At 40.8% G+C, this 27,759-nt stretch overlaps 1 protein-coding gene across 1 annotated transcript; it reads right to left on the minus strand.

Annotated features, from left to right (window-relative positions):
* Positions 1–718: 718 nt before the first annotated feature.
* LOC131585973 (collagen alpha-2(V) chain-like) lies at positions 719–27,748 on the minus strand. Its single transcript, XM_058852667.1, has 2 exons — positions 27,036–27,748; positions 719–2,087 (listed from the first exon to the last, which is right to left on the minus strand). The coding sequence occupies exons 1-2, from the start codon at positions 27,746–27,748 to the stop codon at positions 719–721; spliced, it is 2,082 nt and encodes a 693-aa protein (XP_058708650.1).
* Positions 27,749–27,759: the final 11 nt, after the last annotated feature.

The raw sequence follows: 27,759 nt of genomic DNA on the forward strand, positions 1-27,759 counted from the left end.
ACCTGTGAACTCAACAGGTTCTTGGGGTTTGGTTTTCAGGTTTTGCATAAACTCTATGTGCTTTTTTACCCTCTCTCTCTAGCTTGGAGCAGATGCTGGTACAGCATCTCATCACTGCTCCTCTGGGATTTTTCAAGGAATTTACCACACAGTAAATGTTCACAGGTCTTTAAGACATTTCTTATTATTCCCAGCACCACTGATTGCATTAGTCCATCTTGCATCACCTTTGCTCATTTCTAGATGCTCTTCCACTCATGAAGATGCTAGAGATACTCACATGTCTGGTTTCAGTGCTAAGAAATCTCATTTCTTCATGCCTCCTTCTGAAAGTTTAACTTCAGTGGAAATTTCTGGCACTAATTCCTACGGAGCATCAGGAGAAGATGAAAGCAAGTAAGTGTGGCAGCGTGGATTTAATATCTGCTTCTATGTATAACTTCTGTGAAAGCCATTAAAACACCATCAGAAAAGCCAAAGTTTCAAAGGCCATGCTAAGAGAGTGCTTCTGTTTCTACTGGAGAAAAAGGAAAAGAGAATCAGGGTTCATCTCTGATATTTTCAAAAGAGCTTTTCTTCTGAAAGCAGAGTATTCCTTTGGAAAGAACAGATCCTGAAATTAATTCTGAGGCTGGATTCACTGGAGCTCTTTCTGGGGCTGGATTCACTGGAGCTCTTTCTGAGGCTGGATTCACTGGAGCTCTTTCCAAGGCTGGATTCACTGGAGCTCTTTCCAAGCTATATTCACTGAAGCTCTTTCTGGGGCTGGATTCACTGGAGCTCTTTCCAAGGCTGGATTCACTGGAGCTCTTTCTGGGGCTGGATTCACCGGAGCTCTTTCTGGGGCTGGATTCACTGGAGCTCTTTCTGAGGCTGGATTCACTGGAGCTCTTTCTGGGGCTGGATTCACTGGAGCTCTTTCCAAGGCTGGATTCACTGGAGCTCTTTCTGAGGCTGGATTCACTGGAGCTCTTTCCAAGGCTGGATTCACTGGAGCTCTTTCTGAGGCTGGATTCACTGGAGCTCTTTCCAAGGCTGGATTCACTGGAGCTCTTTCTGAGGCTGGATTCACTGGAGCTCTTTCCAAGGCTGGATTCACTGGAGCTCTTTCTGAGGCTGGATTCACTGGAGCTCTTTCCAAGGCTGGATTCACTGGAGCTCTTTCCAAGGCTGGATTCACTGGAGCTCTTTCTGGGGCTGGATTCACCGGAGCTCTTTCTGGGGCTGGATTCACTGGAGCTCTTTCTGGGGCTGGATTCACTGGAGCTCTTTCTGGGGCTGGATTCACTGGAGCTCTTTCTGAGGCTGGATTCACTGGAGCTCTTTCTGGGGCTGGATTCACTGGAGCTCTTTCCAAGGCTGGATTCACTGGAGCTCTTTCTGAGGCTGGATTCACTGGAGCTCTTTCCAAGGCTGGATTCACTGGAGCTCTTTCCAAGGCTGGATTCACTGGAGCTCTTTCCAAGGCTGGATTCACTGGAGCTCTTTCCAAGGCTGGATTCACTGGAGCTCTTTCCAAGGCTGGATTCACTGGAGCTCTTTCTGGGGCTGGATTCACTGGAGCTCTTTCTGGGGCTGGATTCACTGGAGCTCTTTCCAAGCTATATTCACTGGAGCTCTTTCCAAGGCTGGATTCACTGGAGCTCTTTCTGGGGCTGGATTCACTGGAGCTCTTTCTGGGGCTGGATTCACCAGAGCTCTTTCTGGGGCTGGATTCACCAGAGCTCTTTCTGGGGCTGGATTCACTGGAGCTCTTTCTGGGGCTGGATTCACCAGAGCTCTTTCTGGGGCTGGATTCACCAGAGCTCTTTCTGAGGCTGGATTCACTGGAGCTCTTTCTGGGGCTGGATTCACTGGAGCTCTTTCTGGGGCTGGATTCACTGGAGCTCTTTCCAAGGCTGGATTCACTGGAGCTCTTTCCAAGGCTGGATTCACTGGAGCTCTTTCCAAGGCTGGATTCACTGGAGCTCTTTCTGAGGCTGGATTCACTGGAGCTCTTTCTGAGGCTGGATTCACTGGAGCTCTTTCTGAGGCTGGATTCACTGGAGCTCTTTCTGAGGCTGGATTCACTGGAGCTCTTTCTGGGGCTGGAAGCAAAGAGAGAGATTGCCCGGGTATGGATGCTAACTATGCAGCAGGGAGCACAGTGCCTGTGGAAAAGCAGGCTGCATAACTTTCTCAGTCTTGCCTGAGAAAGTGGCCTGGAAAATCATAAGGAGGAATTAAAACAATCCTCAGAGATAGAAAACAGCCTTGCAGGTGCTGTTTGTCAGTTTCTTGTTTTCTTGCAGAAGAAGGTGGAGGGGTGGTGAACCCCACTGACCAGTGATGGTGATGTGTTAATTCACTAATCAATAATAGTTTTACCTTTCTGTACTTTCATGTATTGGTCTATATAAAAGATCTGAAGTAATAAACTGAGGAGAAATTCTCCTGTTCGGCTCCCAAAAGAGTCTGTGTCATTCTTCTCGCCGTTCCCAATGGAGCGACACCCAGGCTTGCTGTTTTCAAAATGTGGAATTCACAGAGGAAAATCTGATTTCTAAATCATTCAAAAAGCTGTCAGTTCTCAGAGCTAGGCAGCTATTAGCTTTTTCTAAACACTCTTTAAAAACTTATTTCTGTAAACGGTGTCTTCACTAAATATCATTCAATGTAAAACCACCACAAGCTGAAACACAACGGATCCGCTGCCCTTGTGCCTCCAAAGCCGCTGCTGCCTCCCCAGAGCTCTGTCCCCTGTTCACGGCTCCCAGCAAACAGCAGCAGGCTGTGCACCGTGAGTGAGCAGAGCTAATTGTTCAGAGCAAACCAGGCTTGTGGCAAAGTCTCTCCCAAGCTGAAGAAGCAGATTTTACTATGGAAATTTTACTATGCAAATGGAAATTGCAGCAATCTTTACAGAGAAGCTGTTGACAAGCTTTAGGCAAGGTAAAAGCAGAAAGAAAGCAATTAATTTATTATTTTCCTCAGTAAAGAACAGTGTATTGGCAATGGCCGATTATAAGCATGAATAATATTGAAGCTGGGAGCAAAATGGTATAATTTTAACATTCTATAGCCTTTTAAAATCAATCTTATTGATGTTCATCACATCCATAAAGCTGAAAAGAATGGGTTTACTAAACTTAAGGAAAATGTAAGATCTCATTTTGCACCTTTCAGTTTTTTCAATATGTTGCCATTATGTCATCGGTGTTGATGACATATTTCACCCTTTTGCCTCTGTTTTAACATTACATTTTTTGATTCTGCTGTGATGATGTCTGGTTCTTTGAAGCAATGAAATGAATTATGGATATTGCTTTGACTCCACTGCCACATCCAGGAGAGGAGCAGGATGTGTTGAGAGGAAAAAATGTTCCCTGCTTTAGGACTGGGGAGTCAACACTACAAACTAGAGTATCTCATCACCCTCCGTACTGTGAGAGCTACACCTGGAGCCTGTAGAGCCACATGGCTTTGCAGGAGGACTTTAGCAAAATCTGGGCAGTTTAGGAACAAAATCACTGAATTGTCAAGGTTGGAAGAGACCTTCAAGGTCATCTAATTCAACCAACAACCCAGCAGCACCAGGACAGTGTGCTGAAGTCTATGGTACAAAATGAGATCCAGAGAACTGCATTATTCCTACAACAGGGAGGCCAAAGGATCTGTTACATCTTCCAATCCCAAACCTTGGGGCAGAGCTGTGGAAAAACCACGTGGCCATTGCTGTCACAGCATCCAGAGCCCCATGAGTACCCCTGGATAAAGACTGCAAGGTTTATTTAAGCCAGCTCTTCCACAGAACACATGCAATGTTCTAGACTAACATGGTAGATCAGCAACCTGTAATTGGCAAGATCAACACTGCATATTCCTCTGAGCCAGCAACTCGCTCTGTACTTGATGGTTTTAATTAGATAACCCAAGATGAAACAGCTCTACTGGAGGCACAGAGGTATTTTGGTTATGAATGGCTCATTAAAAGTCCAAACTGGGCAGAAAAGGCATTTAAACTGAGACCCTTCAGCCACTGTGGCTTCAGGCACTTTTGCCAAAATCTTTCAGAGTTGGTTTGGGAAAAAATGGTCGTGCTAGGGCTCATCTCATGTTCTCAGGTCTTCCTTCCAAAGGCCACTGTCCTCTCACAAAACCAAAATAGATTACTGCACAAGAGCTGAGATTTAATTAAGAAAGTAAACTAAGTTTGAGAACTGAAATACACTGAATTTTGTTAAAATTTTCTGCCTGAATGAAATATCAGAATAATTTTAGACTTTCCTTGCAACAGACACAATAAAAAAGATAAAGAAAGAAAACAAAATGAAGATGCACACACAGGGAATTGTTATCTGAAGGATTTTGCATTACTCAAAAAGTTTGCGTTTTACTTGCAAAGTTTTCCAAGTCATTACTGAGCATCTTAAATGAAATTATTCAGAATTTGTTTGTAACCACATGCTTGCCCTCAATCTGCTTCATCTTAGTTTGTAATTCCTTGGGGAGAATGACACTTATTTTAAAAACAAAAAAGCAGAAAACAATGTCTTGGAATCTTGCCACTTTCTTACTAAAAATGAGCATCTACACCCAACTAGTTGTGTGCAGACAAAAAAAAATGTGAATACATAATTTGAAGCACAACAGCATGAAATATATTCAACAATTCATCTTGCTTAAGAAGCCTGAGGAAAAAGGCACACAAAACAAAAATGTGTGTGAAGCATTCCAAGTGCATCTTGCTGTTTGTAGTGATCTCTTAAAAACAAAAAGGGTAAAGTATGAGAATTAGATCACCTTTTTCATGATGACTCTGTAAAATGGTCATCCAAAGAGAAAGAGGCCACAGTGAAATGTTCAGCATCCCTCTGGTTACAGCGGCTGGAGCAGCAGCTGCCCTGCCCACCCACTGCTCTCAGACCCCCTCAATTAATTCATGCAGCCCCATGAAAGGAGTGATGAACACCTCAGGGAAGGAAGACTCATTTAGCCTGGAAAAAAAGTTCACATGTAACTATAGGCTAACAAACTACAGATATATCAAACCCCTAAATGCACATTTGAATAATTTAAGCCATCCAGATTCTAAATTCATTTACCTCCATCGAAGTTTCAATTAATATGATTCACTGGTAGATTTTTATCATCGCTTAATGAGTTTCAAAGAAACAACACAAAGTCCTGAAGTTTTATTTTGTTTTCTGAATCAGATATTTAGCCTAATTTTCAACAGATAATATAGTGAAATATGTAGAATTAGAAGCTTTCCAATTAGCAATTAGCAGTTTTACAGATTAGCTTGCTCTGTACAACACTCAGATAGGCACAGTCCAGTGTCTGTAGTGTAACACATGATTAACTAGACAAAAACTCACAAATTTCCACATCAGTAGGTGCCAAAACCAGTGCCTGTCAAAGCTCAATTAAAATTCCAAGCTTTGGACATAGCCTTAATTCAAGTTTATATCCTGTTCAAGCTTTTACTTGCTCTCAGGAATCCAATTGTTGCATAACATTTATATACCTGTTTCTTTTAGTAAATAACCACGTACGTCCTCAGGGACCTAGGCAACAATGATCAAATGTGCACCACATCCACAGTCTTGTACGTGCAAAGGAAATCCCAAAATTACCAAAGTCAGGGAACTGCTATCACATTCTCCTGTGACTTATATGATAATGAAACATTCCCCAAAATTTTCTTATCTTATCAAAATAAGGGCCCAATACTTAAGCACTCAACATATGCTTGCAAGAAATCCCTCTCACTTAAGGCAGATGTTTGTGAGGTTTTTTCATTTGAATAAAGCTCGCTGATTACAGCTGGACAGGTCACTCTGTGCCATGTGGCAAATTGTTTCTTTGACTCAACATGAGATTTAATATCCTGTGAATCATAGCAAAACATGCTTTTTGTTTGATTACAAGGAGGTTTATTGCCAGCACACACCAGCTATCACTGGCAGAGCAGAGTGTAATGACAGAGACACACAAACCTCTCTGTCCTGAAAGCTCCAAGCACGGGGCAGCCCCCACTAAGTGGTCACAGCAAAGGGAAGAAAAGGGATGACTGACCATAAATGTAGGGTGGCCTTTTTCTGTTCCTCATAACATCACTTGTGCTTTTGGCCCCCAAGGCTTTGTCCCTTTTCCACAGAGACAAAATCAGAAACATTCAACTGCCAGGGTGTGTTGGACAACACCTCCCTTCCCTTCACCATTCCATGGCTCTGCACAATTTCAGTGGGATTATCTGGCTCTGTAGGTGACACAGGTGAGATAAACAGGCATGAGATGCTTCTGGGTTTCTTCACAACCTTGATGTATGAGTTTAGTCAGCCCTGACAACATAAAAGAATATCAAGTTAGTCCATAAAATGTAAACATACTTCTTGTGTGTTTGGATATTTTCCAGTCTGAATTTAGGATAAAAGTTACATTTAATACTCCACAAAAACTTCTCTACTCTGGTTTTTAGTGTTTGGACTGCAGTAGAAGAGCTTCTGTGAACAAAGGAGAGTTTGTGCTACTCTTCTACAATATGTTAACACCATCATCTGTTTACATGGATCTATCTTACTTTTTCTTATGTTTATTGAATGGTTACATGGAGAACAAGATTTTTATCTCCCATATCCTCTGTCTAAACAGCATGAAATGAATGAGTAAAACCCATGATAGTGACATTTGTGGTGTCATAGAAAGCTCAGGACATGAAAACTTGATGTAATAATAGTGGCTGATTAAATGCTTGACCTCTCAATTATTTTTGCAGTTGACAGAAAATGAACACAAGAACCTTGCAGAAGCAGAAGACTGAACTCATTCCCAGGTATTCTAGATCCAGTAAAATCTTCCATCATCTTTTGCTACCATTTTTTTGTCCTGCCTCAGTCTTCCGCACCCAACAATAACCCCTGTGCTATGAGCCCACCTTGCAAAAATTCTGGGGAAAGAATTTTCACCACTAGAAGAGGTTTCACCACTAGAAGAGGCTGAGTCTGCTCATACAGAAAAGCCCCAACCCCAGATATTTATTTTGATGCGTTATCAAGCCTTTCAATGCATTAACATTTGGTTTAGATATTAGAAAGGACAAAAATATAACTACAACAGAGGATTTCTAAAAGCAGGCAGATAAATGCAGCAGGTCCTGCCTGTCAGCAGCTGCAAATCCCAGACTTTTGGCTGCTTCTCCCACCAGACTTTGTTTGGGAGCCCAAAACTGTGAACAGCTTGCTGTGAAGCTGAAGGCACAGAGGTCTTCATGAGCAGAAAGCTGAGACCCCTTTCAACTACTGCTAAGTGCCCCAGGGTGGAAAACCACAGCAGCACTGAGAGAAGGAGAGGGGTTATAGCAAGAGGGTCTTAGGAGATAATTAGCCATAAATAATTTAATCACAGAAAACCCTCAGAGAGCAAAGAGACTTATTTTGCAACAGTTTGTCAAAAGATAGTAATAATAATCTTATTATTCAATTACCAGTGTTCTTTAATGACCTTGTATTCTGTTTCAAGGTCTTACATTCACAAAGCATTTTTACACTCAATCTTCTGACATTTCATCTCAGACATTTTACAAGCAATCATTGATCTAAATTCCACTTGAGTTATTCTTTACGGCACCACACACTTAAAAAGGTATCAAAGCATTAAACACAGTACAACAAACACTGGTATTTAATTTTGTTATATAAAATATTTTCATCACCATCCAAAAAGATAATGCAGATAGCAATTATGATAATAGTGCAGATTATAGACTACAGCACTCATCATTTACCTGCTACAATTTTACTAAGGCAAACATTCTGTAAGTCTCCTTACTGCATGTCTGTTTGTAAATTCACTCTTCAACCTGCTCTGGCTGATGTTATATCTATTCATACATATTCAAAAGAAAACTAAGAAAAGTAAGTATATGACTGTGAGTGCTTATTAGAATGCATGTCTCCCAGCAGATAGAGCAGGAGCTTTGGGTTATTAGCATTGCCAGGGCAGGACTGCAGAAAGGAGCATTGTCAGCCTTGTTGTTCTGGACAGGTTCCAGGGCTGGTAATTGCTTTCTGCTTGCTGGAATCATCCCTGCATTTAGAGTCAAGACCTTCAGCTCCCAAATACTGTAAGCTGAAGAAGACTTTGCACCAGCCTGCTGGAGGGAAGGGACCATCATGTGTTAAATGACTACAATATCACAACAGAAAGGAGTGTCACAAGGTGCTGTAGTGTACACTGCAGAGATCAGAAGCTCCTAAGTGTAATTTAAAGGCAGCAGTCTAAAAGGAAAAAAGAAAAAGGAGGAAAAAAAATAAGAAGAAAAAAGTCCCTTCAGTTCTCACAAAGAGTTTCCTTAAAATTTGTACTATTAAACCAGAAATAAACCACAGAGTAAAGGGATTGAAGAAACAAATCCTTTCTGTTCTTAATGACTTGGTGGACACTCATCATGCTGGTCTTGTTGGCTCATGTTCTTGATTAGCTTATCCTCATCGTGGTGGAGGAAAACCAAAAAACCAGAGAAAGATTTCACACTTCTCTTTCAAGAGCTCTTGTTAACATCAAGGTTTTGTGTTGGGTGCTTTGAGGTGGTGTTTTTTGCCTCAGCTGAAAAGAAACTAAGAACAAAGAAAATGTCCTTACTCCAAATCATCGTGTAGGCACCAGATTGTGTCAAAGTGATGTGCCTCTAGGATTTGTTACAAAAGCTGACGCTTCAACAGGCTTTAAAATAAATTTTAAATAAAATGAGATGGAAAGGGAAGAAAGAGTTAGAATTTAAAATATCCAAAGAATCTAAATTTCCTTCCAGCACACCCAAAACAAGCACCTACCAATTTCCCGAAGAGTAAGTCAAATAGTTTTATTTTCTTCTCAAATACAAAGATTGGCCTATTCGAACTCATTCTTGAAGTGGTTTTCACACTAGTAATGAAACAATGATGAACTGAATATCTGTTTCCTTGTGCCTCATGAGATAGTCAAAAAATCCATTTTCTAGGAGAAAACATCAGTTGAGGGATTTATAGTGAGAAAAATGGTTACAGAGCTTATGATAAGCCCAGAAAGTACCCAGAAAAACAACTCTGATTTTATGGCTATGGAGCTGGGCCTCTTCTGTGGGATTTGTATGTGCACTGAGAAACATTCAAAGAAGCAGGACTTGTTTGAAAACACATCTCAATGGAAAATTTCTGTCAGCATTTTCCAGGTGAAACCCCAGTGCAGCATCACCCAGCCATTCCCCTACCATGTCAGGGCTCCCAGATTCTCAGACCAACTGCAGTGAAGCAAATCCCTTCCATCAGGAATAACAGTTTTTACACCTGTCTGTGGGATCCAGGAGCTCTCAGCTGCTCACCACTCATAGCCCTGGGAGAATCTACATCTGAGGAGCCAGTCAGTGTGTTCTGTTTTAATAGAACTTAATTCAGCAATTAAGTTCTGCTTTATTAGATTCTAATAATTAATTAAATTCTGCTTTAATAGAACTTAATTCAGCAATAAAATGGGAATAATGTGCAAGAAGAAATGAGGGCAACATTTTGGTAAAGACTCATCCTGAAACTTTATATTGGAAAATATATAAAAAATCTTACATGGTAGTGAGGGGTGTGTTGAAAAATGGCTTCACAATGTTTTTTGAAAGATTACTCTGTGCCTTTAAGCATTGCAAATAGTGAAGCTGCAGCTTAGACTGCAAGGGAAAATTGAACTCATAAGGATATAGGTGGGCATTCATTCCTTGGTACTGATGAAGCCACCCAAGCACATGAGATTCCTGACTCCACGGGGAGCAGATTCCCAGAGTATTTATGCAAATTGTATAAGGTGCCTGTCTGCATCTTTTCATGTTTTATAAACACCTCTGTGAATTTAGCCTTGAATACAATACAGGAAAAAAACCACACACACATACTAAAAAACAACAACAAAGCAAATTAAAACGAGGCTTCCAAGTTGTACCTTACATTCTTCCTTCCACATAAAAGTAGAAGAGATAATGTTTTACCTTCTTCAAATGAATGTATTCTAGAAGGGCAGAGCATTATATCCTCCACTTTTATTGGACTGCATCTCAGAACACCCTCCAACAATAATTAATGAACATTGCCTCACTGCTCTTCTTTAATCTCGATAAGCATCAGCAATGTTTCACACAGCAGGGAATAGGGGAACACAGGTGTTAAGTGCCTTGCCCAAGGGCACAGAGCATGGCTGTAGCAGAGTTAGACACCCATCCATGACTTTCAAAGATGCTTCTGAAGTGATGCTGCTCCTCTTCAATTACAAAGCCTTGTGAGTGCTCATGTGCAGCCTGTGAACATCTTTAAAATCCTTCTGAAGAGAAGATCCTCCATTTCTCTTTTGTGCAGCCTGAAGTGGGGAGCAGAGCTGAGGAGAAGGCAAAAAGGGCTCAACAGGTGTCCAACAACGCTGTACCACAACCATCAATTTTAATCAGTATTTTTAAAGTAAAAATAAGGAATATGTGTATTCCTTATGGTCTTCCAGTGACATTCTTTGTTAGCTGCACTGTTCTCTGTTACCCAAATAGTGCTGTATCAGTGTTGGGTGTACAGTTCTAATGGGATTAAAGCATTTTGTTGCACAAAGGTAAAGCAGTGGGATTTTATCTACTTCCCAGCTAATAAGAGTTTCTGATACACAGATTTATCCTCCTTTAGCAGTTCCATAATATCTTTCCATAGTTCATTAAAAAGTAACAAGACTAATTAAGCATCACTTTGAAAATTCATCATCTGCTAGCAGGAGAAATGTTTCCAAATATCACGGAATTACTCAGTTTTGCGTATTAGAAAAGTGACAGTGTCTGACAGAGAGATGAGTTTTCAGCTCTTTTGACTGCTATAGCTGTAACCAGACTGGAGCTGTTGGCGTTATTTACCATTGTTTACCACAAGCTAACACTTTATTCACAAGAATAGTTTTTTCATAAATAAAAGCAGAGATGCCAAAAAATTAGATTTAAGGCCCTATTGCCTGTAACTGAGCTCTTTATGAATAAGGATTACTTGCAAGAGCAGAAGGTGCCCAAGGAGATCACTATATCAAAACACAGACTCAACCCCAAAAAGGAATGTGTTATAATGAGAAAAGGAGAAAAGTAAATGGCAAATATTTGGAGCTGGAGGAGAGAGGTAATAGAGAGTAAACTGCACCTTCCATATCCTCAGTAGTGTAGAAAGAATCAACTTTGCCTGTTGCCAGTAGGAAAGTTGGAATATTTCTCCATTATCATTGGATATTATATATATATATACACATATATATATATGTATATATCCATTATTAGCACTATCCCGTGGCCTCATGCTTTGTGTCCTCCAGAATTCCTCCAGACATAACCCCTCTCCTCACCTTTTTAGAAGAAGGGGAAAAGGTGGCTGCAAACAGCTACTTCCAGCAGTGTTCTGATGGCAGAGATTTTCTCTTAATCAGGAGAATTCCCCAGAACACTTCTCAGATTACTTCAAACAGACTTTGCACTATGCAATTCCACTTGCATCATATAAATTTGCCTAGTAAATTTAAGAATTTGTTGCTGTATTATGAAAAGATGTGAATCATCAAAGTGAAAGGCTGAAAAGCCTTACAGGTATAGAAGGCAATAAAAATTCACCTTGTCAAGTCCACAAATGCTACATTAGTCTATGTTACATGGCAAAATACACAGAAAATAAATTGCAGATGTTTCAAATGGCATCTCTTAGAGGATATTCTTTGACAAGCAGTAAGGGGACTAGAATAACAAATATGAGGTTAGGGTAGTTACATTTCAAGCCTTCATAGTTTTGTTGAAAGGAAAAATCTACAAGCTGACCTTGTGGCTGGATTACTGGGACAGGTTTTGGATCTGAGGTATAATGATCACAAAATGTTTTCTACCGATTTTTACTCCTTACCAAGACTCCTGGAATTTGAGCATCCATATTAAGAAACTACAGGGAGTAGAAGTGTGAGAGAGAACAATGTGGAGAAAGTGGATGTGGGTTGCTGCTGGATTATCATCCTGGCTCATAATGTGTCATACCCATTTTCTAGTAAACACATCTTAATGACAAAAGAGGCACACTGCACAGTGAGAACAGTCATCCCACAGCTAAACTTGAAAACTGGACAAAATCCCAGCTCTTGCTCTATTTGTGTGCTTTGGTTTTCTCCTGAAAACAGGCTGATGGAATAGAAACCAAGTAGGAGAGTAGGGAAGTAGGACTGGACCTTTATATTATGAGTTATTCCCAGTATATCTTCAGTTCAGGTGTAGCTTTTGATAATGCATCACAGGTCACCAGCACTAAAATAATGCATGCATGCCTTATGTCTGATAAAATATTTAATATGACTGTACTGGAAACCCTAATTACATGTGGAGAGTTTAAAGAGAACCATCCAGATTGGATAGTGACAATTAACCAGCTGTGATGGGGAATGAAGGGAAAATAGCCTGGACTAAGGAGCAAACAGCAAAAGCATTTACATAACTTACTTACACCCTGATCATTTGTAAATCAGGACTGGGAAATGCCAAAGCTATTAGCCCCACAAAGGGTCACCAGGCATTTGTGTTTCTACCCAACACTTGATTCTGAAGCAATATACAAAGATGTGGGCAGGAATGAAAGTCATCCAGAACTCAAGGAGCTCCAGATGTCATAAAAATAAAAGAAAGCAACCTTATATTTATGAGATTAAAAGTTCCCTTTCAAACTGTAACCACTCAGACTCAGTACATAATTTATTTTGGTTATATCTGGAAGGAATGTATATTGATACTGAGCATTTCCTGAGAAGGTTTAAAAAAAATAGTCTCTTAGCTGCTTGATTACTTCCCATTGAGACAATTCAAACAATCATAGTTAGTAAGGGCACACCAGATTTTGTCTGAAAGAGTAATCAGAGTGGAACCATTTACCCACACTGTATAAAGAATATTTCTTACCTCTCATTGACTGTCCAACATTTGATTTAAAGCAGGATTTTTTCCTCAATTTGGTTTGCAATTGACAAGATAAAGAAAGACATTTTTATTCTTTCTTCCTCCTATGGAAAATTTCTGCCTTTTTATTATCTTCAAACACAGGATCATATTCCTTTCATCAATTCATAATTCAAATAATGCACCCTTTCTTCTCTGTAGGCTTACACTGCAACAATGCACATTAGTTAGAGATGTCAATGTAAGCTTTATTACAAAAGTCAAACTAGGCTTTATCCATAATTTTCTAAATCTCATTAAAGGGTCTTTCATATTGCAGATAGGATAAAGTAGCACTTTAAACTTTATAACTGGTGCAGTGAATCTCTTGCCGTTGGTAGTTCCAGCAGATGACAAAGGAATGCCTTGGGGGTGAGCCTGCTCAAATGCAGATAAGGTGCCCTGCAATGAATCACTGTCCTCTGCAAGAGACTGCCTTGTTAATAAAAGGTCAGGGATCACAGCATTGCTATTTTTCCAGCAGAAAGAGAAACAGGGACTGGATTTTCTTTATCCCTTTTTTTTTCCCCTTTCCTCCTGGCTGAAGTACTCTCAAGCATCCATTCGTATTCCCACTGGCTCTGGTTTGCAGATGAGCGCTGCCTTTTGAGACAGCACAATTGTGTGATGCATTTCTAACTAGCCAGGGATGCTACAGAGCTGGACTGCACACACCTCAGACTGTTCTGCAGCATGTCATTCAGCTCCACTTTTCTTGTTAAGAACACACATTTCTCAGTATCACAAAGCCTCTGTTTTTAAAATTTGGCTAATACCAAAAGATAAGTCATGGAGGACATTTCTAATCAAGGATTATCCTCTAGGCCTGTCAGTTATGGCACTTTTATTACTCTTGACTAATTCCACTACATTTTCTGAATGAAAACATAATAATAAAGGTTTCCCTGGATAACGTACCAATTTATATGTGGCAGTCAAGATAAAATTTCCATTTGAAACTTTTTTAGCCTCAGGCTGTAATTCAGCAGAGAACTTGAGATCATGATAAAGTCCTTTGCAGCACCAGCATTTTGGTGGGTGCATCTTGGCTCCACAGTCATTTCACAACCTAAAATCACAAACACCAGTCACAGCTAGTTAATTCTCCTCATTTAAGTTTGCATTTGGCCAGAAGTCTGGGGATACCCCAAATAACCAGATGTGTTGTTATCACAATAATTTACCTAGTGAAATTTTCAGTTAAAAGCTCCAGGGCAGCCATTCACATATTTAGACTGAAAAGACAGTACTGGTATCAGAGCTCCAGCTAGCCAGGAAATATTTCCCAACAACATCACATATAACTGGTATAATCCTGTTTAAAATTATCAAATGCACTCTAGGGAGTGTGCTCCCAGAGTAAAGCAATCCAAAACACCAAGACAATCAGGTCCCAGAGATAATCCTTATTATTGCATTTTGCAGCAATTCTTTCTCACAGTGATCCAAAAGCAGCAGGGCTGCAGAAGTCAAGAGGATAAACAGGAAATCTTCCCTGAGAAACCCTCTGACTGACAGATGGGAGCGAAGGGGAGATGCAGCAGACCTGGGATTCCAAAGGAAGCATCTGGTCACTGCTAAATGGATTTTATCATGAGTGGAGGATTAGATTTCATTAACCTATACAGATACACTGGGTACAATTCACCTGAGCAGAGCAGTACATTTTACACTGTAGCAGACTTACAAGACTGTTGAAGTGTTGTGTGGGTCTTGTCCTGATATGAAATTCTGGGAAGAAAGGGAAATAATAAAGGAGAATCTTGAAAGGCAGTTTCTCTCATCTGCTTTTCAATTTTCTTGTTAGAAACTTACATTACAGTCCCAGCTCATCTCACCTCAGCCTTCCCATTGAGAAATCTCACCATTTTAAAAGGATGTTTCTTGGCTGGCCAGCTATTTATTATGTAAGTAGAGAACACACTGCCCACAGTATTTTATGCTTCTGATCCCTAAGAATTGCCTCAGAATGGCAGCCTTGGAGCCTAGAAAGGAATGGCATAGGGAATCTCTCATTAAACCTCCTTTGGTCTCAGTACAATTGTTGGATTAATCATTTGCAATGGCAGCTGTAGACCCTGTTCCAGACAAGAAGGGCTGACACTTTTCTGGGGACTGTGTTTGTCCTTTCTTTGTTCAGTTCCCTCCAGCATCTTGGGACATTCCCCTGAATTGTTCCATACCAGGTAAGACAGCCCAGTCTCAGTCTGTCTTGCAGTCATAGCTGAACAAAAGTGGTGCAAAATTTGAACAGAACAACTTGGCAGCATTTCCAACACCCTTCTGTGGATGACCACACCTGTGTGAAGGGGAAAGTTATACAGGGAAGTCCTGTGAAATTCCCCTATATACAAAATTTCAGACTCAAGTCTGAAATACATGTATTTCCCACGGAGGGAGGGAGATATCCCTGCCACTTTTCCTAGTTAAAATTTTAGAATGTATTGGAAATTCAGAGGAACATGCAATCTACACCACACTGAATTCAATTCTCATTTATACAATGCTCCATTTACACCAATCTGTCAGCTCAGAGGGCCTCTGCAGCAGGAGTAATTACAGCTATGCACACTTCATGGCCCCATTATTCCGACAAAGTGGCGGAAAGAACCTCTGATGCAGAAGGAAATCAGGCCTTAATACAGTGACTTTATTATGGTTGTGTTTTATCTTCAGTTCTGTCTATATATCTCAGTTCTCTCCCGTGCTTTTGCATGGTATTGCTTGATACTGTAGTCAGTCTTCCTGGAGTACTGCATGTTTAATAAAATATCAGAATGTTAGAGGTGAAGAGTAAGCTCTTAATTCAGATCACATCCTGAGTGACAGGGGAATGAAAGCCTATGTGTTTTGAACTTGGGCCATTTTCATTCTTACAGATATATTTGCAGTTCTGCTCTGACTTCAGGTCTGCTCTCAGTACTTTATTCATCAACAGCAGCCCCATATTCACTGCATGGTGGAGCTTTCTTAACTCAGCTCCTCACTGTGTTGCTGTGTCTAATGCTGCTCCCCAGTCTCTTCTGGGGAAGCCCACAAACCCAGTAATGCATTCCTAAATCTGATAGAGGCATGGAGGGGGCTGTTCCAGGTCTAGTCCTTGATGAAGATCAGTGTAAATGCTGTGTAACCACTGTACTTCATGGTTTATAAAATATTATAATGGCCTTGGTGATGCTGTAGCCATAAAGGGACCTTTTATCAACAATTGTGTTGAGGAAAGAGACCTGACTGTAGCGATCTCAAAGGTGAGGAAGGGCCCTACTTGAAAAATCTGAGTTGGCAGCATAAACTGTTTTAAAAATAAAATGTGAGGGCAAAGCATCTTGGAGAAAGGAGCAAGAGGGAGGCAAGAGGAGCAGGTGCTCTGCATTTGCCTTGGGTCATGGCAGCCCCTGGATCCATGCACACAGTGAGGTTTCAGGAGGCTGAAGTGCTCCTGAGTGAGCCCTTCTGCATGACATGACCCAAAAAATTACCTAAAGATTGAAGTGATGGCATGGGGGAGAACCCCTGACCTGAAACAGAGGTCAGTATGAGGGGAAGCACCTCCAGGAGACAAATTTCCCCTACCTGGAGGCCAGCATACTCCACCCAGGTGATAGACAGGTGATTCACAACCTGGAGTGCACCCTAATTATCACAGGTCTCAGTGAGCCCCAACTAACATCACCCACCCCTCTGGAGGTGAGGCAGCTCACACAAACACAGCTTATCTCTGTTTCCACAGGAAAACTCCATCAGGAAGACCTGCACTAAACACTGCCAGAAGACAGAACATTCACCAAGAGTTTGTCAGGGAAAAACAGATCAAAGCCACAGGATTTCTAATTTCAGCAGTGGAAGCTGTGTTTCTTACAGTGTGAAATGATTTTGGGTTCAGCTATTGCTGGACTTTTTACTTCTGAACCCATTACCCCACGGGACCAGAATGCAGGCAGAAGAAATAATGCACAGGTGAAAGAACTGCCTCAGCCAAGCAGAGTGAAAATGCCCTGGCACCAAGAGCCAGCTTGGTTCTGCAAAGCTGATTTATTTTCTGGGGGAAAAAAGCAAACAAACAAAAAAAAACCAAACAAAAACCCCCAAACCAAAACATAAAAATATCAGAGCTCTTTTTAGTTGTATTTTCCTAAGGAATAAAAAGTCTTGTGCTAGAAGCCCATTAGTACCATCTGTGATTTAAATGTCTGTAGGAAACAGATTCAAGAATGAAGGACATGAATTCTACAAGGCATATTCATTGTCATCTATTTCTGTGATGCAAATAGAATGCATGTGAAAGCTTTGCTTTCTGCAGCATCTAATGGCTCGTGTATGATAATTCTGCTGAAGAACAAGGTAATTAATTATCATGCCAGAAAATACTGTAGTGGGGCTGCCCTTCTTCATCTTCTCTATGCAGGCAGTTCCACACCAGTTGTTCCAGTTGTCCCTGTGCAATATTTGATTTTTTGAAAGCAGCCTCATAAATAAAACGAGTATTTCAGCTTAAAATTAAAACTTGAATGGAAATGTATTGTTGAGAGGCCACTGTTTGGGAGTTATTTCGGGGTAAAAAGCAGTATGAAGGTTAACCTCATACTGTACAAAGAGATGAAAGTCTTCTTCCTGTGTTCCACTACAGGCTCCCTTTTCCAAATCTCTCTAACTGCATCCTGGGAAATAATTTCCTGCACACATACACACATATATATATGTATATATATTGCATTTTATGAGTAAAAGATCAGATCTGTGCTCCCATAATATCACAGAAGTCAGTTTTTCATAGTAGTTCCTTACCCTGGTTGGCCTTAGCATTTAGATGTGTAAATGCTCTATGACTTCATAGGTACATTCATACTACACCATCCCTGGAAGGACATCTATGAGACAAAGTGGTGAGGAGCTAGCAATTTTTAAAAAAAAACAAAAAACAAAACAAAAAAATAGAAAAAAATATTCAGATTTATCTCTCTTAGAGCAAATATAAGTTCTATACATAGTATATTTATTTTACAAGTATATCTTAGGCAGTAAAAAGTACACTCTTGCATGCAACATTTCATGTTCTCACATGTAGACTGTTTCTCAGTGCAGAAAAATCAGGAGCAATGGCCTTGACTGTAGACATTTCAACAGGTTTGAGTTCCCAGTCATTCATTCTCAAACTGACAGGAATTTGCAAGGAATCATCATGTTAACTCCAGAATTTCCTGATGCACTTGGGAAGTCTCTCACACTGAACATGTTCCTAGTCCAGGCTCTGGTGTTCTCCTGTGCTGTACTATTGTGGACATGATCAAGCAGCACAAGACAGGACTCAGATCAAAAGATTCCCTGCATGTTTCAGCTCTTTATAACTAATTTAGCAACAAAAATATGTTACCATTTCCCTCGCAGAAGGCTGTCTACAAGGATGACTTCACTGTTTGATGCACCATGCATGACATGTATTTAATAGGTGGGACAAAAAAAGGAGTATTGAACAAGAACCAGAGGATTTGGATGCATGAGTCACACTGAAAATGGTTGCTATTATGATTACTAAACACTGCCTTTTTTTATCTTTTTCCCCCCAAACAGACTAAATATAGAAGTGTTTCACTTTCAGGACCACTATTAATACATATATAATACACATGGCTGGAATAACAATGACCTGCCTCCTTGCCCTGGTCTCCCATTTGTCCCCTTCTTTACCAATTCCTGTCACTACAGCTCAGTTAAATTGTTACAGAGCCTCCCCCACAATACTGTAATTTCAAAGTAATTCCTGACTACATCCATAAATGATGAAGCCCTCCACTTGCTCCTGGATCTCTGAAGGAAAGTAACCAGTGAGCTGGTATGTAAGAATGCCTTGCACAGGGGAAAACAACCGAAACAAATGGGTGTAACTTAAACTTGATGGTCAATTCCTGTTTGTTTTATGTGTCTGAAGTGTTCAGCTCAGACAGGACAGCAGTTGCAGGCAGAATTTTCAAGGAGAATTCTCTCTGCCTGACATCTCAAAGATATCCCTGCTAATCTCGACCTTTACTTTTGCCCGAACATTGATGTTGATGAAGTGACTTGTCCAGTGGTGGAGGTTCTAAAATGGATGATTTCTGTGTAACATGCCAGAAATACAGAATATATTCTCTTTGGTGTTTCAAAGAGCAATACTGCCACAGAAATACACATTGTGAAGCTGTTTTCTTCATGATTGCAAGTGGTGTTTTAGGAGAAGAGGAAGAAATCCACACAATGGGAAAACCATAATTCCAAGAAATTCCTAATGAGGAACAAGGGAGAAACAGACGAGAAACACTGGGAAATAAATGCAAAGATAGATTTATTGCAGTGCTAACAGATTGAATGAAATGTGGTGGAAAATACAACAAATTGAACAAGAAATATTGAACTTCTCAGCTGATCAGGTAGATATGACTAATATTTATAAATTGGGGATGGAGCTAATTCCAGTCAGCTGGCAGAAGACAAAATCCTAGAAAAGACAGGGCTTTTAGTAACCTTTTCACCAGTTAGCAGGCCACTGATCCCTGAGCTCTTTTGACTTGATCTGCTAACTCACAGATTTCTGTAACTTAGGATCTTCATTTTACTTTTTCCTACTGACATTTTACATTTTTGTACTGAAGAGGTAAAAGAGAAAGAGTTTAACGTGCTTTTTAAATATCAATATAGAATTTTTAATAAACTCATTTATAAATTATTGTCTGTAATGCTACTGTAGAGTGCATAAAGAAATCTAATTAAGCATAGTGAGTCTGGCAGCACTTACACTGTCAGTCAAGAGAACTTCACTACATGATGAAGTTATGTGCCCTGTTTGCTCTCTACATAAATCAACATTTTGGATGGTTGCTACCATGATCCTTTTACAGGCTGAACTTCACATAAAGTAAGACACATCACAAATGGAATTAAACCTAATTGAATAATTTAATACTAGCCTCAGTCCATTTCTCCCCAATCAAAGACATAATAGCTTTTGTAGTACTAATTATTAATGACTTGCAATTTGTCAAACCGATTTTTAATAGTTGAGTTAGGATACCCACCAGCCTGTAATTTTAAAATTGTCTTTTATTTACTGGGATTACAGATTTTAATAAGTGATGAATGTCTAATACACTTAATATATGCTGGCAAAAGATGGTTCCTATAATCTGTACCTGCAGCTCAACTGAAAAATTATTATTATGATTCTACTCAATAGCAGGGCACTTAAATAGTACAAATATCTCTAACCCCAAATAAAAGTCCAATAGCTCTGCAGAAAAATCCACACAAATTGATTTAAGCAAACCATACAAGAGCAGATTGGGGACTCTTGGTTTTGGTGAAGGTGAGTGCAGGAGATGATTGACATGAAGAAGTAATAACAAAGTTCATAACAGATAGTGTGGATAGATAATTTTAAAAACTCCAAAATATTGCCTCTTAACTCTCTAGCCCATGGGATTTACCTCAGGTGGACAAGAACAGGCAGGATGTTCTCCCTGTGCCATGGTGAGGAGCCACGTGTGGCAGGGACTGGCAGTGCCAGAAGACACAAACCCTCAGGCACCTCAACCTGTGGGACCTGCAGCTCCCCAAAATCAGCCTGGCTGCAATCACGACTGTCCTGCCACCATGAGTGACCACAGGGGCAAGGCCTAAGGGCTCAAAATCTGTCTTGATGTTCTCAGTCGTGTCATTTGCTTCTTTTCCTCTCAGCAAAGTGCTCAGAGCTGATCCAAGACACAATCAAACACTTCATCATATGCTGAAGTATTTCACTGAATGAAGACTTGGACTGGAACCAAATTAGTCCATACATCTCTAACACTTAGTTTAGTTTAACACTTCTGTTATTTTAATGAAGAGGAAAAAATTATACTATTGCTAATAAAGTGATTTACTATGTTATGCATTTTAGTTCCAAACATTTTCCAAGCATTTTTTTCCTTGATGCAGATTATAACTGAAATTCTACCCTGTATATACAGCTTACTCTTGTTAAATGAGGTTTTTTTGTTTCAGTGATTAAAGGCACAAGAACAGAAAGCAGATTGTGGGGCACAAAATAATTTGTTCATGAAGGAGTTAAAAGCGTTCATCAAAAGGAGCACCTTGAAAACACAGGAAATTCTGATCCATCACTTAGCTGTGGGCTTATGTGACATTTACAACAAGCATGTATATTTTGAGATAGTTGACAATGACATCTTTATGTTTTTGTTATCAAAGCTTCCATCTTACAATCCCCTTTGGTCCTGAGCATTGTTAAAAATGTGCCAGGGTTATGGCTGTTCATACCTTTCCACTTCTAAGTGGTACAATGATCAGAGAAGAGCAAAGTTTTATGATCCCTTCAAGGTATTTGAAAATGACATTAAATGACGTTTATAAAGATTTCTAAAAGTCAGGAGAGTCTTCTTTTCTTTTTGTGGGCTTGTTCTCATCCTTTTGAATTGTGATAGATGCCAATTTCTCCCTTCTTCTAGAAAAATACAAAGCGTAAGTTTCACATGTCCCATAAATCCACTGGTAGCACCTGCAGATCAGTCATCATGGACTTCTTTCAAGTAACAGCTTTCCTCAGGACTCTGGTGTTTATCACCAGAATTTACTGCAAGCATTATCTGCTGTATTTTTACATCTTTGTGAGCAGTAGCACCATTTTACAGAGGAAAAGTGAGGGAGATGAAGCAATTTTAGAAGCAGGCATCAGTACAGGCAATTCATCCCAGAACCTGGAAGATTTAGAGGAAGGAGTTAGGAGAGAAATGTTTTCTTCTGCAAATGAACACAGAAGTTCAGTTCACACAGGAGGTGAGGAAGTGCCATTCCAGCTGCAGGTATTCCAGTTATTGACTATAAACTGCAGTTGTGCTGGATGAGACACTGTGCATCTCCAGGACTTAAAAAACACCCCCAAAACCCGAGAGCATGGTCTCCTTAAAGCACATGAATAATTCCATTTGCTCAATTACTTTTGTGATGAAAGTTATCCAGCTGAATTGAGGCTTAATTTCAGAGGAAATGTGCCAAAAATCAAAGGGTGAAACTCCCATTCACTTTAATAGGAAGAAGCTCAGGCCCATAATTGCTGCTTTATGGACATTTGCAACATGTGAGAAGTTATATGGAACAACATTTAATATTGAGCAAATTAATCTCTGGTTTCACAGTACTCATATTGACTGATTTTGCTTTAAAAAATAATACTGGAGGAGTAAGGTATTGTCTTGCAGAATAAAAATCTGTTTAAAGAAAACCTTGACTACAAAATGTTAAAAATCTAGAGACAAGAAGGATACCAGCTACTAAGCATGTTTCTCTTCCTTCCTAATTGCTATTCATAACTGCAGAAAAAGACAATGTATTTGCCAGAAAAACAAAATGGTTCATGCAGTAATACAGAAAAATAGCAACTAGAAACAGGCAACAATTTCAACAAGATTGTGCCTCATACTCCACACATGCAAAAAACAAATTTTCCACACAGAGAGAAGCCAAGAAATGTGATTTTGTTCCTCGGTGTTTCTCCTTTAGGTTCTAGAACTTCTAATGAGAAGCAGAGTAACTTCTAATGAGTTCATGCAGTCACACAGGAATCAATGTGTGCTCAGAGTTCACATTTTTCCTGACAAATGTCCTGGTGGCAGATCTTAGCACAATGGGAAAAGTGGCAAAATATCTCTTACATTCGAGTGGGAACATGAGTATTCAACTCAACCTACCCCAAAAGCAACGTGTACTTCAAATTTCCAGCATAGCTAACTTGACTCACACATCCAGAATATTTCTATGGTATTGCAATCACCATTTCTAAGAAATTATATTAAAAAAGCACCAGGTGACAATTGGCTGTCAAAGTCTGTAATGTCGAACCAGTGAGATCCATTTCAGAAATTTTTTTCAAGATGTGTGTTCTTTACTTTTATAGTGAGATGACAATTCTCAATATCAAAAAATACACATTGCTTTTGATCTTTTAATTAATTCAAGCTTGCAAGAGATAAGGATGAAAGAGGAGAAAGCAAAAAGTTCTCTCTCCTGCTTTGTAGCTTCTGCAGGTGGTTGTAGAAATAGTCTGCCTTACACCAACAGAAGGTGCCTGAATGTGGCAGGAATGGTCTTGCACAGGTTCTGGGGAAAGGTGAAATTACAACCAGTGTGAGGAACCAGCCACCTGTGACTGTTAATAAAAAAAGGGGTCATGGAAGAGGCTCTAATAGAGGCCAAATATCCCTGTTTGCCTTAATGTCCCTGCTGGAACACTGGGAGCTCAGCACAACTCCCATCTGCCCATAATCTGATGTGAGTCAGACAAAAACTGGATTGAAAGAACATCCCATCTCATCATCCACCTTTCTTAGACTGTACTGCAGTCAGTTAGAACAAAAACAACCCAATCACCAAATCCTGTTTTTTCATCTTTTTTTTATTATTTTTAATAGGCAACTTTCCTAATTTACTCCCCAGCTGTGGGAAATATGAAATATAATAGGAAGTATGAATACTACAAGGACTGTAATCCCTGCACCACCTGAAGTCAATTTCATCTGGTAGCTTTGACACCAGGGAAAAAACCCACTACCACCACCAAAAACACCACCACCAACAACACCCAAAAAAAAAACCAAACACCACCACCAAAACAAACAAAAGAACTCAACAACACCAACAAAACCACCCCAGTTTTCCCACTCTATGTGCCTACTCAGAAAACCCCAAATCTGTGGGTGTTGAACTGAAAAGAATCCCAGAAAACTACTGGGGTTTGTTGAGGAACTGCAGGATCACATGGCATTTTAAACACTTTTGTGTCTGACAGAAAAACTAAATCACTGCATTTTACATATGTCTTTTTGAATTAGAAGAATGTTATTTCATAAATACTTGATGTCTTAGCAGTGTTTGCTGGAGTTCAGACATGAAAAAGGGGAGCTGGACTGAAAATAAGTCTTTTTGATAATGAATAGACTGACTCATGGGAAAAACACATTGATTGGCCTCATAGTTAAGTGTCAGTCATCTACCTTCTTCTTCTGTTGGGGGTGTTTTAACTTCAAATAAATTGCATAATTGTCTCTACCAGCAAAATGGAAATTCCATCTCAGTTTTGATAAGGTTTATCAATACAAGAAAAGAATGGCATTAATGCTCATTGAACAGATGGGTTCTTAGGGGGCTGTATTTTTATAATGATATGTTAAATTTTTTATCAGTTTTCCTAGTGAGATCAGCATTATTTATAAGCACTGAAGACATTAGAAAATACAAGCATGGCAATAACAAAATGTGGAACAGGAGCACTAGAAATGATGTGGCAACATTACCACTGAGTATTTTTAGCCACACTCTCAGCAATTCACCAGTGGCTTTTCAAGGATGACTTTCCTGACCTCTGAACCAAGAAGTCACTTAAGCATTTTGTAATTTGAGTGGGGCTACCTAAAATCTTAAAATGAGACATGTGACTAAGAGGGCTGAGCTCAGACACAGGCAAAGAGAAGGTTGTTGCTGGCAGAAGACTGCTGACAAGGATGAATTCACAATAAAATAGCCAAGCCTTTAAGCCCCCTTCTCCTTGCTGACTGGGACCCCTTAAAACAGCAAATTCCACACATCCAGAGCTGAGCAGGGAGGGCTGGAACTGCCTGTGCTCCCTCTCCTCTTGCTGGCCAGTGCTGCCACAGCAGCTCAGACCTGGGGCACTGAGAAACTCTTGCTACTCCTGAAGTGCCTGAAGTCAATCCTGCCTTTCTCACTGCAAATTATCAACCTGAATTCCCTGCAGAACTGTAGCCCATTTTATAAATGCAAGAGATGCAGGCAGCTCAGCAGAAGCCACACAGTGCTGGCACAATCAGCACTTTACATTGTTTCCTAATGCCACACTCATTCCTTGAGACTGGAGTTCCACAAACAGGAAATAAGTAGGTAGCAGAAGTTTGAGTAGGCAAATTTTTGTTTCTTTCCTTAAAAGAAATGTGTATGCAATTCTTTATCATAGCTTTAAAGGTTTGCATGGAATACACAGAGTTTTTCAGGTAATTTGTTGACAATTTATCATGACATTTTACTGTCTCTGAAGTTACTGAAACTTGCACGGAAAGATATTCAAATGTGCAGCCTACACACACAAACAAAATGAGTGCTGCAGCCAGAAATTTTGTCTGATTGGAATGAAAGAGGGATGTTCTGCTTCTGTCCCAAATACACCCTACTATATTAAACCATTTCCCTTGGGATCAAACAGACTGTGACAGATTCTGCAGTGAAAGCCTGCTCCAAACATCATCTCTGCAGAAATACTCCAGTTGATTTCAATGGGCTTTGGTACAGGGCCATATTGGCATCCTTTAAAACTTTACTGAACCAAGTTTTCCAGGGGAGCTGCAGGAGTAAATATAATGACTTCAAAACCAAGCATGAAGGCCACTGCGAGTCAAATCACATCACAGGGGGGAAATGACAGCAGAATTAACTCATTATTATTTATCTAGATTTAAAAAACTGTAACTTCACTGCTGTATTTTCCAGATGAAGGAAACTTCCAAGTTGCTTTTGATCCCTCACAGATTTTTCAGTCTGAGTCACGAACTACTGATTTGTCACAGACCACTGAAATAATGATAAGGTTTGCAAGAGGAGGGTATGCTTACTAAAAACATCCACAAAATTTAATATATTTGTGACTTTTGTCTATTTGATAGCAGCCAGCATCAACTACCTATTTTTTTTTCTGCCATTAAGTGCATATTAAAGTCCCATTGATCATCAGTAGGAGTTAAACATGAGCTTGCCCTTAGGATTTGGCATTCTCTCATCACCAGTTTAGCTCTTTGCTGACCTAGTAGTCAACACACTCTTTTACAACAGGCCATTTCACTTGCTTGAGATATTTATTTCCCCACATGTAATGCTGTAATTTCAAGGAGACTAGCTTGGGAAGAAGGATGACTGTGTAAATATAAAAGACAAGGTATCTTTGGGTGTTTATTATGTTCTAGATTGGGATGTTACTGTTCCAAATTATTTGGGAAAACCCAAAAGAGAATCCACAGGCAAATCCATGGAAAACATTAATCTGTTTGAGTAAAGGAGTTTAGTAAACATCAATGGAAATCTTTACTGAACATTTCCGGTGTGTGCTTATATACATCTAGATTAGAGACAGAAAATGCCATTCATATAATCCCAGAACAGGAGATACTAATCTAGATTTTAACAAGGCATAAAGAAGAGAATTGCATAGAATATTTAAAACATAAGTATTAAAATGATACTCAGCATTCTGTAAACCTGTCAGGGAAAGGATTCCTCCTGCTGCACAGCCCCACTGTTTAACATAAATCCATCAATATATATGGGAATTCTTGTCTGTAAGCCTTGAATGACAAAGCCTCATGTCCAACCTCGCTGTTCTCACTGGGCAGATAATAGCAATTAATTTGATAGAATCCTGAGTCTCTTTGTAAGCTGTAAGAAGAGATGGAGTAAACAACAGCAGAAACTGCTGCAGTGCAAAGAGCACTTGCACTACCCTGGGAACGAGCAAAATGAACACAAGCATCACATTGACTATTAAGTGCCTGCAGTCCAATTCTTTCTTTCAAAACAATGACAATTTTTGTCCCACCCATTTGCTCTGAATTACTCAAGGATTTCTTGATCTGCCACAATTAACTACTATCAGGTATATTTGAAACCTGGGAGATCTACACATTTCTCTGATACAATGGAAATAATGTAGTCCTGTAGTTTCCTCTCTTCAAGATGCTTTCCTTCCCCATTCAGAGATCCAGGCGTCCTCCTTTTGCTAGAATCCACACAAAGATGCATTTCACAAGTATGCCCAGGTTTGAGAACTGTTTACAAACCAATCTGTTTTCAACCTACTCTACATGCATCCCCCACTGGAGTGTTCGTAACATGACCTCTGCACACTGCCAAGAGCTCAGGAGAGAGAGGAGGGAGATCAGTTTGATACCCAAAGCATCTCCCTCCCTCCCCTTTTCCTCTGCCTTGCCGTGATCATCGCAGGCATCCGCAGTCGAAGCCATCGCACCTTCTCACACCTGCCCTGAGCCGGGATTTTCCTTGGCAGCCCTGAGTGCCGGTCCCCTCCCTTCTCCCACGACAGCCCGAGCCATCCCGCCGGGTGCCGCGGCCCGGGGCAGCCCCCGCACGGCAGCGCCCCAGCCCCGGCCCCTGCCTGTGCCAGCGCTGCCGTGCTGCGCCCAGCTCCCCGATCCGCACCAGGGAACCGGGCTGTCCCCGTGCCAGGGAACCGGGCTGTGCCATCGGCACCAGGGAACCGGGCTGTCCCATCCGCACCAGGGAACCGGGCTCCCCGATCCGCACCAGGGAACCGGGCTGTCCCATCGGCACCAGGGAACCGGGCTGTGCCATCCGCACCAGGGAACCGGGCTGTGCCATCGGCACCAGGGAACCGGGCTGTCCCATCGGCACCAGGGAACCGGGCTGTCCCATCCGCACCAGGGAACCGGGCTGTGCCATCGGCACCAGGGAACCGGGCTGTGCCATCGGCACCAGGGAACCGGGCTGTGCCATCGGCACCAGGGAACCGGGCTGTGCCATCGGCACCGGGGAACCGGGCTGTCCCCGCACCAGGGAACCGGGCTGTCCCCGCACCAGGGAACCGGGCTGTCCCATCGGCACCAGGGAACCGGGCTGTCCCCGCACCAGGGAACCGGGCTGTCCCATCCGCACCAGGGAACCGGGCTGTCCCATCCGCACCAGGGAACCGGGCTGTGCCATCGGCACCGGGG

The sequence above is a fragment of the Poecile atricapillus genome, chromosome 17 (genome assembly GCF_030490865.1).
Source record: "Poecile atricapillus isolate bPoeAtr1 chromosome 17, bPoeAtr1.hap1, whole genome shotgun sequence".
Lineage (NCBI taxonomy): Eukaryota > Metazoa > Chordata > Aves > Passeriformes > Paridae > Poecile > Poecile atricapillus.